The 13,649-nt window shown below is 31.2% G+C and overlaps 2 protein-coding genes across 3 annotated transcripts; one reads left to right on the top strand and one right to left on the bottom strand.

Annotated features, from left to right (window-relative positions):
* The first annotated feature begins 1,605 nt into the window (after positions 1-1,605).
* LOC131603828 (probable protein phosphatase 2C 6) lies at positions 1,606-8,200 on the top strand. Its single transcript, XM_058876263.1, has 4 exons — positions 1,606-2,158; positions 5,938-6,225; positions 6,711-6,816; positions 7,647-8,200. The coding sequence occupies exons 1-4, from the start codon at positions 1,664-1,666 to the stop codon at positions 7,967-7,969; spliced, it is 1,212 nt and encodes a 403-aa protein (XP_058732246.1). The 5' UTR covers positions 1,606-1,663; the 3' UTR covers positions 7,970-8,200.
* A 65-nt stretch (positions 8,201-8,265) lies between these two features.
* Positions 8,266-11,096, bottom strand: LOC131603826 (uncharacterized protein C3F10.06c). 2 transcript variants are annotated; one of them, XM_058876261.1, is made up of 7 exons: positions 10,686-11,096; positions 10,424-10,587; positions 9,453-10,113; positions 9,243-9,334; positions 9,052-9,160; positions 8,913-8,972; positions 8,266-8,758 (listed from the first exon to the last, which is right to left on the bottom strand). In XM_058876261.1, exons 1-7 carry the CDS (start codon positions 10,978-10,980, stop codon positions 8,559-8,561), a joined length of 1,581 nt encoding a protein of 526 aa, XP_058732244.1. In that variant the 5' UTR covers positions 10,981-11,096; the 3' UTR covers positions 8,266-8,558. The 2 variants fall into 2 exon arrangements, with proteins under 2 accessions (XP_058732244.1, XP_058732245.1); XM_058876262.1 differs by having other exon boundaries at positions 10,424-10,582; positions 10,686-10,893.
* Positions 11,097-13,649: the final 2,553 nt, after the last annotated feature.

Here is a 13,649-nt window from a genome sequence, read left to right as displayed (position 1 = left end):
TTCGGAGATGCATCTCCGAAAACACCACTTTTTTGGTGTTTTCGGAGATGCATTTCCGAAGTTAAAAAAAAATTCAAAAAAAAAAAAACTTCGGAGATGAATCTCCGAAGCAGGGGCAGTTTTGGTTTTTCGCTGGGGGTGACCCCTATAGGGAGGTGGGTAAAGAAAAATTTTATATATATATATATATATATATATATATATATATATATATATATATATATATATATATATATATATATATATATATATATATATATATAGATAGATAGATAGATAGATAGATAGATAGATATATAGATAGATATATAGATAGATAGATAGATAGATAGATAGATAGATAGATAGATAGAGAGAGAGAGAGAGAGAGAGAGAGAGAGATCAAATTACACTCGAAGAGTTACACCACGAGTTACACTCGCTTATAACTTCATTTTAAAATTTTGTGAATGTCATAATTTTTTTAGAGACTGAGTTATCTCGTTCGATCAATTTAATAACTATGTTATTTTATTATAGAAACCGATTTATTTATCAAATTATTCAATTTAGTCATGCGTTTTAACCAAAAACTTAATAATTTGATCAATTAACCATGATCTAGTATCTTCATTGTGATTATTGGTTTGTGTCGCAAATACAATTACATCAACACTTTTTTCTACCTTAAAGCACTTTCATCTCCCACTTCTTCAACAAAAAGTTAAAATCCAACCTAAAGCAAACTCTGTCAACATGTTCTATAGACAACGAATACTAAGGTGTTCCATGATATACATAATGGATTTTTCTTTTTTGATGAAAATGATATAAAGGCCTTGTTATTTTGTATTATTTCACAGTATTGTAATAGTACTTAACACCGACTATTAGTTTTTATTTGTGGAAAATATATTTTAAATAAAACACTATAAGACGATGCACATTAGTCGCAGTAAGAAAATTCAGCAGCTCACATGATCAATAGTTTATCCTTGTTTCATTAGTTCGTGCCGTATATCACCATCTATCTTGAATAAAACAACCCTTCTTCAATATCAGCCGTTCGATTTCTCTCTCTTTTCTTGAAGAGATCTTACGTGTTGTCTCTGTGTTTTGGTTACCACTATGGATTAAATTTCCACACCTTCCACTATTCATTTATTAAGTTTATTATTTTATTATTTTGTCATGAATTTCAACCAATTCTAACATCAAATTTTACCAAATATGCGGGTCCCATAAATAATACAAGTGCCACATGGTCTTTATTGGAAAACAGAGTACCATTGATTACGTACATATAATTTTCTCACACGTCACACAGAGTCATAGAGCAATTATTCACTACACCCTAATACAATGTAACACATTGAAGACGGTCCAATCCAGGACACAGATCAAAGCGGGTGCATTGTAATGCGAAGCAGAGAATAAAAAAGAGAATCTCGGCCGTTGATTGAAGTGGGAATAGGTGGAGTCGCAGCATAAGGAACGTGAGCGTGACTACAAACAATTCGTGTCTCGTTTCCATTTCTTACCCAAAAAATAACAAATCACAACAGATGCGTGTGCCATCAAAAAAATTTCCAAACACGTGTCGATTTCTTACGTGTCCTTTCTTTAATTCTTCTCCTTTTATCATTTCCTCTCTCTTTCAAACTCAACCACTGCCTACTGAGTTATGGAACGTTTGGACGATTCAGAAGAGCAACTCGAACGAGTTGACTCTGATCAGTTAACATTGACAAGCTCTGGTTCAAGCATTTCGTCGCTATTCAGTACCGATGATTTCCGTTCCGGTGACATTTCCTCTGTTAGCAGTGGCTCAGGTGAGATTCCGATAATTACGGTGAATCGAGTGATTCTTGCGCCGTCGTTGATCGCTGAGAAGAATGAAGGTGAGAGCAACAGCAACAAGGCTGACGTGATGGATGAGGTTGTGGTGACGGCGGTGAGAGAGAAGTGCGTCGGAAGGAGCAACAAGGGAGTTAGTTGGGGACATACTTCAGTGATTGGGAGACGGAAGGAAATGGAGGACGCTGTAGCTGCTATTCCAGGGTTTTTGTCCCGCAGTTGCGATCACGTCGGTGGTTGTACGGCTCCCGGTTCGAGATCCTCCGGTGAGATCGGACCGGTTCATTTCTTCGGCGTTTATGATGGACACGGCGGCTCTCAGGTTCACACCTTCTTCTTCTTCTTCCATTTTTATTTAATTATTTTTTCGAAAAATAACCGTTTCTATTTTATTTATTTAATTTTGGTCAATTTTATATATTTTCTATATACGTTAATATGATTACATTGTGGCGTTATATTTATAATAAGTTTTCTTTGATAACTGCATATATTTAGTACGTTTTTATAATTAGTATTACTTTTTGTTTATGTTCATTTGATATAATTAAATTTCTAACACTCCTATTTGTTGTTATAATTTAATAAACTTGTGATTATAATTGTGATGATGCTTGTTAAACTAAAAGGGGAATGTAGTTGGTGTGTGTTTTTCATAGGAAGGACACGTGGTATAGGTAGAATGGTCCACAAAAAGAGAGATAAATTAATTGTGTTTGTTATTGTGGTGACACGTTGTAGATACAGAACTAGTCAGAGACCCGTGCTGTCGCACGGGTGCATTATTTATGGTGTAGTATTTTTTGAATGATATGAAAAAAATATGAAATAAAAAGTTTGACCAAATTGTATTTATAAAATAAAAATTAACCATTAAAAAAATTTATAAATAAAATTTTCATAGTCAATTTCACAATGCTTTGCAATTTCAACAACATATATTTCGAGGATGGGTAATTTAATTATGATATTGTGTAAATAACTAAAAAAAATGTAGTAATTTAGAATCTTCAAATAATAATCATGAATATATTTGGGGGCGACCGTTGTTGAATTGTCGCAAATTTCTTTTAAGGGCAGTTGGGTCTACAACCGTCGTAAAATATTTCAGATTTTTAAAAAATTATGTCCTAAAACTATTTTTTTCTTGTAGTGTGAGATGGAGAAAAATTCAATATTTAAAAATAAAGATTTTGTCTCTTGAATTAAAATAATGATTGATTAACTAAAATAAATATTGTCTTGTTAGTGACCCGTGAGATAAATACACTTTTCATCATGCTAATTAAATTAAAAAAATACATTATACAAATAAATCTAAAATGAATTATTTAATTATTAAATAATTATACAAAGAAAAATTGATCCATGAGACGGAAAGAGAATAAAAAGAATTTTAACATTTGAAAAAATAAATAAAATATGTATTATGTTGATAGTGACCCGTAAACTACAACATAATATCATGTAAATTTATTTAATATTGTATCATATATATTTACAAACATGTAAATTTAAAATGAATGATTCAATTATAAATTAATAATAATCATAAATATGCAGCTATATTATATTTTCAATTGAAATTGTACTTTATAAAGAGAATGAGGTAGTGTATTATGTTTTTAAAATTAAAAAAATACATTATACAAATAAATTTAAAATAAATTACTTAATTATTAAATAATTAAGCAAAGAAAAAAATTAATCCATGAGACGGAAAAAAAATAAAAAGAATTTCAACATTTGAAAAAATAAATAAAATATGTATTATGTTGATAGTGACCCGTAAACTATAGTCTAATATCATGTAAATTTATTTAATATTGTATAAAATATATTTAAAAATATGTAAATTTAAAATGAATGATTCAATTATAAATGAATAATAATCATAAATATGCAACTATATTATATTTTCAATTGAAATTGTAATTTATAAGGAGAGAGAAAATGAGGTAGTGTATTATGTTGTAGAAAGTTAGTGGACCAATGAGAGTAGAACACTTGGTGTAAAAGTTAAAAAGGTGAAGAGTTATTTTGTTATAATTTAATAAACTTGTGATTATAATTGTGATGATGCTTGTTAAACTAAAAGGGGAATGTAGTTGGTGTGTGTTTTTCATAGGAAGGACACGTGGTATAGGTAGAATGGTCCACAAAAAGAGAGATAAATTAATTGTGTTTGTTATTGTGGTGACACGTTGTAGATACAGAATGTGTAATACCGGGTGTGGGCCTTTTTTTAAAGTTGAATTAATATTAAATATAACACATGTCTTAAATATGTCTATTACTAGTAATATTTATATAAAGGGTAAAGCTATTGGGCCAGGGTAAGAGTGGTAAAATGGGAGGTGGCCCGCCGGTCCGGCCCGTGTACAGCTATAAATGGCGGGTTGAGTTGGAATTTTGGGCCTTCTGTCCACCAAAGCCTGTTCTGCCAAAAATCATCCCCCATCTAAACTCGTCCCGTCAAAGTTTGTCGTCCGTTAAAACTCGCCTCCCCTATTTGTTAAGATCGTCTCGCCTTAAGTTCGTAGTTTTTAAAGTTAATTCTAATAATTCAAATTCTTTTTGGTTTTATTTTATACATTTATTTATAAATATTTATAATATTTTTTTAGGTAAAATTTATTTAAAAGATGTTTTATAAAAAGTTGTTCTAATAAGTGAAAAATTTAATTGAAAGGTAAAAAAAAGACTATTAATCTATTAAAAAAAAAATAGAGTCCGCCGTCCGACAACCCGCCATCTTGGCGGGACGGACATGATTTTTATGCCCATTTTACTTGTCGGGTCCGCCCCGCTCACTTTTTGGCGGATATTAAACGGGCGGGACGGACGATCCGTTTTGCCACCCCTAAGCCAGGTCACCGGTTAAGAATTTAAAAAAGATATGTTAAAAAAAATATTTATATTTAATTCATTAATGAATAAAAGTAATTGATTTCTTTTAAGGAGAAAAATGTATGTTTTATTGAAAAAAAATATTCAATGCACTATAAATTGAATTGGAGTAAAATGAATCTTTCTTGAGGTCGCGTTGGCTCTATTCAGTTTGAAGCTGTGGCGCTATTAGTGTCTTCGGTTTTATCTGCTTGTGCTGCATTCAGCGGGGTCAATTCCTTTGAGTCGCGGGCGGTTCCGTTTATGATTTTGGCCCGGTGGAACTGCAAGTCTTTTGGAATTTATAGTTAGGCTAATTGCTGTAATTGTAGCTGCTCTTAATTTCAAGAGGGTGGATTGGGTTTGGTGTGTGGTTTAAGATTGTGTTCCTGCATTATTTGTATAAGTGTATGCAGGATTTATCATTGCTAGTCCTTGTTATACTTTTACTGAATGGCATCTCTTATGCTGTTTCAAAAAATAAAGTTAAATTAATTTATTTATTTAAAAAATATTTTATTTATTTGAAAATCTTAAAGAGTGTTTATAGAGAACTCGTTAACTTGACTCTTATATAAATTATAGTAACGGAGAAAATGAAGAGACCCTTATATAAATTATAGTAACAGAGAAAATGAGAAGATCTTAATCATTTATTTTCTATCTCTTTTCTAGTAGTATGATAGTATGGATTTGGAATAGTGATGGTTATTATTATGAATTAATAAAATGTTTTGGTGGGTGTGGTGCTGTTTGTTGCCTGTTGGGGGAGAAAGTTTTGGAGAAAAAAAGTTCAGTTACGTGGATGGAATGATGAGTCTTTATTTATTTTGTCATTTATTTTACCTAAAGAAAAGGTATGTTGCTCATATCATGACATGTGTGAGTAAGTGGGGCCTACGTTTCATTATGAATCTTGCACCACTTTTGACATATTATTATTTATTAATACAGGGTTGACGAATGATTGTTGAGGTGTGTCTCGCTTTTCTGGAAAAAGTTTATTAAATTTCAACGGTTTAAGGGTGTGAGGATTAAATGAAACTTTCATCAGTCAATATTATATCTACTTTCTTTATGCGAATTAATGAAATCTATTAGCACACTTTACTTATTAAAATAAATCTCATTAATTTATTTCTTGTGTTTGTCTCTTGTGAATGGACTGCTAAATTGTCCCTTCTTCTAACATTTGAGTTAATTTAATCCTAGGTTGCTAAATTTTGTGCCAAGCGGATGCATGATATTATAGCAGAAGAATGGGACCGAGAAATAGCAGGTGGTACTGAATGGCAGAAAAGATGGGAAGCCGTATTTGCTAATGGCTTTGAGAAGACTGACAGTGAAATTGAATCAGAAGAAGTTGCACCAGAAATGGTTGGATCTACTGCCTCTGTGGTTGTTCTATCTGGTTGTCAAATTATTACATCCAACTGTGGCGACTCAAGGGTGGTTCTTTGCCGCAGGACTCAAACAGTTCCATTGACAGTAGATCAGAAGGTCTAGTCATAACCCATTTATCTATGTTGTTCTAATGCATTGTTTAGTTTCCATGTTCTAATCTCTGGTTGCTGTCACAACAAATACGCGATGAATCTTGATATTGCAGCAAATTAAAACAAATACAACTGCAATTGCATTTGTGATGTGGTTGTGGAGATGGCCACAACTTTTTTATTGCGGTCACAATTGCTACTGCAGGCCCCAATTTAGAATTCATTTATATATATGTATGTATATAGGATATGATCTATCTATTCTCAATAATAATAATATGAAAAGATAAGAGCATTTCACATGTACTTCTTTTGAAGTTCTAAGATACTTGTAAGTTGTAACCCATGAGATAGGATCATCAAAAAAGAAAAATAAAAATATTAAGAGACGGTATCTTCATTATGCTTAAGCGCAGACATATATTAAAAAAATTTGCATTTCCCTTCAATGTCGTTGGTTCTGAGATACCATTGTCCTTGCTTGTACAGCCTGACAGAGAGGATGAACTCTTGAGAATTGAAGGAGGAGGAGGAAAAGTAATAAACTGGAATGGAGCTAGGGTATTTGGTGTTCTTGCCATGTCCAGGGCCATAGGTACCTTGATTTATCTGATATATCCAGTCTTGGTTACTTATTTACCAAATGTTTTATATGCAAATAGTCTTCTGCTATGAGCTAATATGGAGGTGCAAAGTGCAAACAGTTTAATCTTTAAATAAGTACATGACTTTTCTCAAAGGGTTTTGAACCTGTACACTCTGTGATTATCTATCTATGCTCTTGTATCTAAATCATGGAAATTTCAAAAGTAAGTTTGCCCTCACAAACACAAATATTTTCTTTTTACCATTTCACTATCCAATTTTTATGGAGTTATAACTTCCACACGGTTGCTTAGTGGGTTTATATATTATAGATTATTGACTAAATTCTTAATCCTTTCACCTTTGTAGTTTGTTAGTGTTTTTGCAAGCTTCCTAGGTACTATATGCATTCAGTGGAGTGGATTTGTATAAATGTGTCAATTTTGAAATATATGAATGTATCAAGAAACTATATCATAATGACTAAGAAAATATACATATTGCAGGTTCCTAAATAACCTATAACTTTGATTCTAAAACTAGACATGAAAGATTGATTATGAAGTTGTTTAAGCAAGGTCTTAAATAACCTATAACTTTGATTCTAAAACTACACATGAAAGATTGATTATGAAGTTGTTTAAGCAAGGTCTTAAAATGGATGTTATCTTCTTTTCAGTGATTCTTATCATCTTTACTTGTTCCGCAAGCTAGATCACATAAATAATTAGTAGTTTCTGGGTGATAAAACCATTTTCTGCCTAAAATTTAGATGGCAAGAGGCTTACCAAGGTCTGTAACTAGTCTTGCATTAACTGCCTAATAACGGTGATATTTCAGGTGATCGGTACTTAAGACCATGGATTATTCCAGTGCCAGAGATAACTTTTACAGCAAGAACTGACGAGGATGAATGTTTAATTTTGGCAAGTGATGGACTTTGGGATGTAATGACGAATGATGAAGTAGGAGAAGTTGCGCGCCACATTCTAAGAAGGCGCCGAAGATCCTTGTCAACAGAGGAAATATCACCAACACAGGTTGTTGCTGATAAACTCACTGAAATCGCGATTAGTAGAAATAGTAAAGATAATATTTCAATCATAGTTATTGATCTGAAATCAAAGAGAAAATGTCTGCAAAGGCCTCCTTCAATTTCCTAAGAACACGCCTGATTCTCTTCAATTTCCTAAGATAATATTTCAATCATAGTTATTGATCTGAAATCAAAGAGAAAATGTCTGCAAAGCCATTGTTTGTTACAATGAAGTGCTTATCAATACTTCATTTCATCAGTTCAGGTCCTTGACAGGGGTAAATAGAATGAATTTACCAGTTCATTTGTTGAACATTTAAAAACTAATTCTAATGGAATGAAATATGAAATTCTCAAATCTCTTCTTTCTTATTTGGAGGTATGGGATAAAACAATATCTTTTTATTTCCTCCCCTTGAATAAAGCATACATTCACTTCAAAGTTAAAATATAAAATGCCATTGAAGGTTACTGCATAAAACTAGTACCTCTAAGGGGCATAAAAGCTATAGAAATTTGGAAATTATTCATACTTTACATGTTTTATGACCTTCGTCAGTAAAAGTCTATGTCAAGTTGCTGTTATTTGCCAGGAAACTTGCATTAACTTAGGTATACAAATATCAATTATAAAAAGGAAATACTACTAAGTTAGAAACAATTGAGGAATGATAAATTCACATATTCTAGATTGAGGAATGATAAATTCACATATTCTAGCAATCCTCATCACTTCCATCATCCTCCTGAGGTTGAAGAATGCATTTTCCACCAATAAGAAAGTTAAATACTTGCCTCAAATTTCCTCTGGACGGTCGAGCATTTGTTGCAAATTTACAGACAAATACGAGCCGTCGCCTCATATCCCATTTAGTAACATGTGTTGTATTGAAGGATTCCCCACCATCAAAAGTCCCTATAAATAGACATGAATGTATGCAAAACATCAAGCTTTAAATATTATAGAAATAATTATTGATGGATACTGCAATGCACTGATTCCACATTATGTGAGAATTGACTTTATGATTAATATTTTGTAACAAAATGAAAGCTATATAGATATTTACCTTTTTCATCAAATAATGACATCAAAATTGCTAAACAAACACATACACTAATATCTTCCCCTGAAAAGCAATGAAAAACAGGTTATTTAAAATGCATAAAATATTTACATAGGTCCAACGAGTTCAACAGAAGTTATACCATTATTACAACAAACCAGAAGTCGTTTTCCTTGGATAAGGTTGAACTTCGCGAAGCTCACGGCTTCAGAAAGATTGTTTAATAAGGAAAACCGATCAAACTTCGAACTCTGCCATGAAAAATTAAAATGAGTTGAAAAATTAAAACACCAACAACAACAACAAGAGATTTTATTTCCATGTCATACTAACCACCATTGGAAGATGTAGATATGCTTCCGCAGAAACCGAGATGGACTCACTATCACAATTTAATACGCAGTCAAAATCAGCTGCATCCGTAGCTGCAGCAAACACGAACACTCAGCCCCATAAACATCGTAAAATAGTTAACTACTTGATCACAAGTAGATTGGATAACAAGGCAAAGAAAAACTGTATCTGTACTATAAGTCAGTATACCAAATTGAGATGCACCAACTGCCAGATTAGTTAAACCCAACCAAGAAACTTCAAAATCTTCCGAAGACTCGTTCGCGTCAACTTCAGTATTTGCAATATCAGAAGCCAGTGACGGTTCTTCGTGTGAAAGTGATTTAACTCTAATCTGAGGAGCATTCTCTCCTCTATAAGCACGACAAACTCTACTCTTTTCAACTATATCAGCAACCTTCTGGTTACACAATTCTGGACCGGAATTTATAAGATCATAAACGTGATTCCAAAAGAGAGGTGGAGTTAAACCCCTAGACCAACTTTCTTCGTCGTCTCCAGCACCAGGTATATAATTCCAGCTAAACTCGGAAGTAGTCCTATTGTGTTGGCTTACTCCGTTCGACGAAGAAGAAGCGGAAACAAGTATGATGGGAGTGAAATCCCAAGAGTCATGATGAGGAACTTCGTTTAACCAGATGACAGTTTTCTGAGAAATCCAAAGCGGACGTAACGGTTTCTTCAAGGAAACAGCAAGAGAAGCAATGTCAGCTCCACTTGCTTTCAATTGTTCCGTCCATTCCTCTAAATGCTCCTCAATGGAAGCCTTTTCTGTTTGTGGAACCCAAAGAGGAAGGTGCAAAGAGCAATCCCAATCTCTTGCAATCTCACCACATCCATTACAATCCTCCTGTTTCATGAATTGAATGCAACAACACAATTACAAAGACATAATAATATACACAACCAGGGTTTTAAAAAACGGTCCGGTAAAACGGACACGACAAAACAGTATCAAAAGCAAATACCGCTATTCATTGTTTTTATGATAAAGAAGAAATTATGGTTAATTCACACTGCGACCCTGCAAGCAATCAGTATCGCAACACTTGTACCGACTGAAATCACGAAAGTCATTACGCGACAGTGACAGTTATTTAAAACCTTATACACCACCATTCAAACCAGAATATTGAAATAAGCATCATAATCATACTCACTTGAGGCAATGCAGCATCATTCTCATGAATGTTAGAATCTGTTCTAAATTGAGAAATCGCACGATTAAGAACACAAGTCCAAATAGGTATAGTTTTGGACATGCTATCAGGGAAACGTTTTCCTCTTCTAGTAGAATCAACAATCATGCAACCACCTTTCTGCGCTACCCAATTGAACAAAACAATTAAAAAACCAATCTTTGAACCTTAAACAAAAGAACACAAAAGGAAAACAAGATTGTTGTTGAATAATGAATAGTACCTGCAAGATGAGCGACATGCAGATTGAGACGAGAAGTTGAGAAAGAACAGTTGTTGGTGTGACCATCGGTTGATTTGAAGTAACATGTCGAATGAAAATTCGAAGAGTACCATAAACCACAACGGAGATTTGCGAGAAGAGGAAGTTGAGGCCATAATTGAGAGATTTCAGAGACAAAAACTGAGTCTTGGTAGATAGATCTGAGTGCGTTGTATAAACTGTTGTCTCTTTTTTTTATAGTTCTTGCTGCTTTGTATATGCTTAGCTTCGACCATTCACCTTCTTCTACCTCCATTGATATCTCTCTCTAGAAAGCTTGGTTTGGGACTGATACGAATCATGCGCCGTCAGAATGGTTCACACGAGGAGAACAAAACCTAGGAACAATATGTATGGCCACGTCATCATGGTTTTTGAAAGTACAATGTTGTTCGGTTAAAAAAACATATCCAATAGTAGAAACATAGATCTTTCGGAGTTAAAAAGTCAGATGGTAATAGTACTAGAAACAAAGATTCTCTAGGTAAAAAATAGAGAAATTTTTTTACCCACCTCCTATCCTTCTTAAATACTTCCGACGAATTTACCAAAATACCCCTTGTTTCGGAAATTAATTTCCAAAAACGTACTTTTTATTGAAAAAAAAGGTGTTTTCGGAAATGCACTTCCGAAAACACGAAAAAAAGTGTTTTCGGAGATGCATTTCCGAAAATACCTCCCTTTTTGAGTTTTCGGAGATACATTTTCGAAACACCCCTTTTTTTCTGAGTTTTCAGAGATGCATTTCCGAAATATTCCAAGACCAAATTGGTCTTGAAATGTTTCGGATATACACATCCGAATGAATTCAATAATTATTAAAAAATTAAAATCAAGGTGAATCAATACAATTAATAGGTATAAAATCAAGGTGAATCAATAAAATCAAGGTGAATCAAAATTTCCTAAATAATTTTAAAGTTAAAAATTATTTTACTAACTTATATAAATCAAAAACATTTTAATTTTATAAGTAAATTTTGAATTATATAGAGTTAAATATAAAATTTATTCATTAAATAAAATTAAGACAAAATCTTTTTTTTAATTTTTTTAAACTAAATAAAAAATTATAACTCATTTTTAATTATGAATCAGAATAGAAATATATAAATATATAATAATAATTATTAATTTTGTAAGTGAAATATATAAATATATAATATATAAATATATAATAATTATTATAAATTAAAACACTATTTTTTTAATTTTTATAATTATTATATAAATATATAAATATATTTATAATTAATATATAATAACTATTATATAAATTTATAAATATATAAATATATAATAATTTTTATAAATATATAATAATTATTATATAAATATATAAATTAAAACACTCATTTTTTTAATTTTTTTTGTAAATATATAATAATTATTATAAATATATAAATAAAAAATTATAACTCATTTTATAAATGAAATTATTTTAATTTTTTTAATTAAAATTATTTTAAATTTTAAAATATGAATCAGAATATAAATATATAATAATTATTATTCACAACTCATAAATTATATTAAAATATATAATTGTTATTATTCATTACTCATAAATTATATCAAATTTATGATATATAAATTAATTAATATCCTAAAATTAATTTTTAGGATTTTTAGATTTTTTTTTTGTTTTTTCGGAGATGCATCTCCGAATTAATCAAAATCTCAATTTTTGGGATTTTTTCGGAAATGCACTTCCGAAGTCGGGAAAAATTTAGAAAAAAAAAATTTCGGAAATGCATTTCCGAAGCAGGGTAAAATGGGGTTTTCGCTGGGGGTGACTCTCATAGGAAGGTGGGTAAAAAAAAAAATCAAAAATAGTAGTACTATCTAATTGGTAAATATAACTTTCTTATAAAAATTCCTTGTAGTTTTTTTATTTAAAAAAATAAATTTGATTTAAGATTTATTATTTTATTTTAGTCTATATAAAACTTATTTATATAAAAATTGATCTATGTAATTTATAAAGTATTTGATTTTAATTTTTTAATATTTGTGATAAAAAAACTAAAATTAAATATTTTACATATAGTGGGACTAATTCTATTATACTAAATTAATTTTGCAGATACTAAAAAAAATAATAAATAAATAAAAAGTACTTCCAAAAATTAAAATCAATAAAAAATGTTGTAGGAACTAAACAAAAAAAAGGATATTTATAAAAACTAATTAAATATTTTTGTCAAAATAATTATATATTAAACTTTTTTGTTTTTATAATTATATATTAAACTTTTTTGTTAAAAATCGCAATTCTCTAAATATTTCTATCTTTATTTTTATACTCTTTTTAAAAAACTTAATCATTTCAAGTAGGCGCATCCTTTGAGTGGGTGTGCACACCCACAACCTCAAATATTCTGAGTTCTAAATAGTGGTTGAGTTTAAAATATAAGGTTAATTAAATATATGATGTTTTTCATAACCTTATGTATTTTTTTGACATAGTAAAAGTTCAAAAACGATCAATTAAAAGTTATCTTGATTCTTGTTACCTTCTTGAGTATGATTGGTGTTGGTGGAGGTAGTGCATTGAGCCTACGGTTTTGGTGGTGTAGGTTCAAAATATTCATCACTACAAGCTCATATTTTTTGCAAAGTTGATATGCTGGACGATTTCTATTTGTGTAGTTTGATATGCTTCAACCCCTTCCTCTAGCATGTTTCCCTCTAATGACTTGAACCTTCTGAATTAGCTGGTTTAGTAGCCTGAGTATCAATCCCATCTTGAACAATAGTGGTCGAGGCATTAGGTGTCTTGCACTTAATAGATGTCCATTGGATCACTTTTACCATATACCATCATGATGCATGAATTGTACTATTCAGAAAGTCCTTGAAGAATTGAATCGATTTGATCACGTTCCGAGGTTGGATCACCAGTAGCCATGAATGAGTATGCAA

Source organism: Vicia villosa, linkage group LG5 (assembly GCF_029867415.1).
Source record: "Vicia villosa cultivar HV-30 ecotype Madison, WI linkage group LG5, Vvil1.0, whole genome shotgun sequence".
In the NCBI taxonomy this organism is placed as follows: Eukaryota; Viridiplantae; Streptophyta; class Magnoliopsida; order Fabales; family Fabaceae; genus Vicia; species Vicia villosa.
This window is presented reverse-complemented; position numbering and strand designations above follow the sequence as displayed.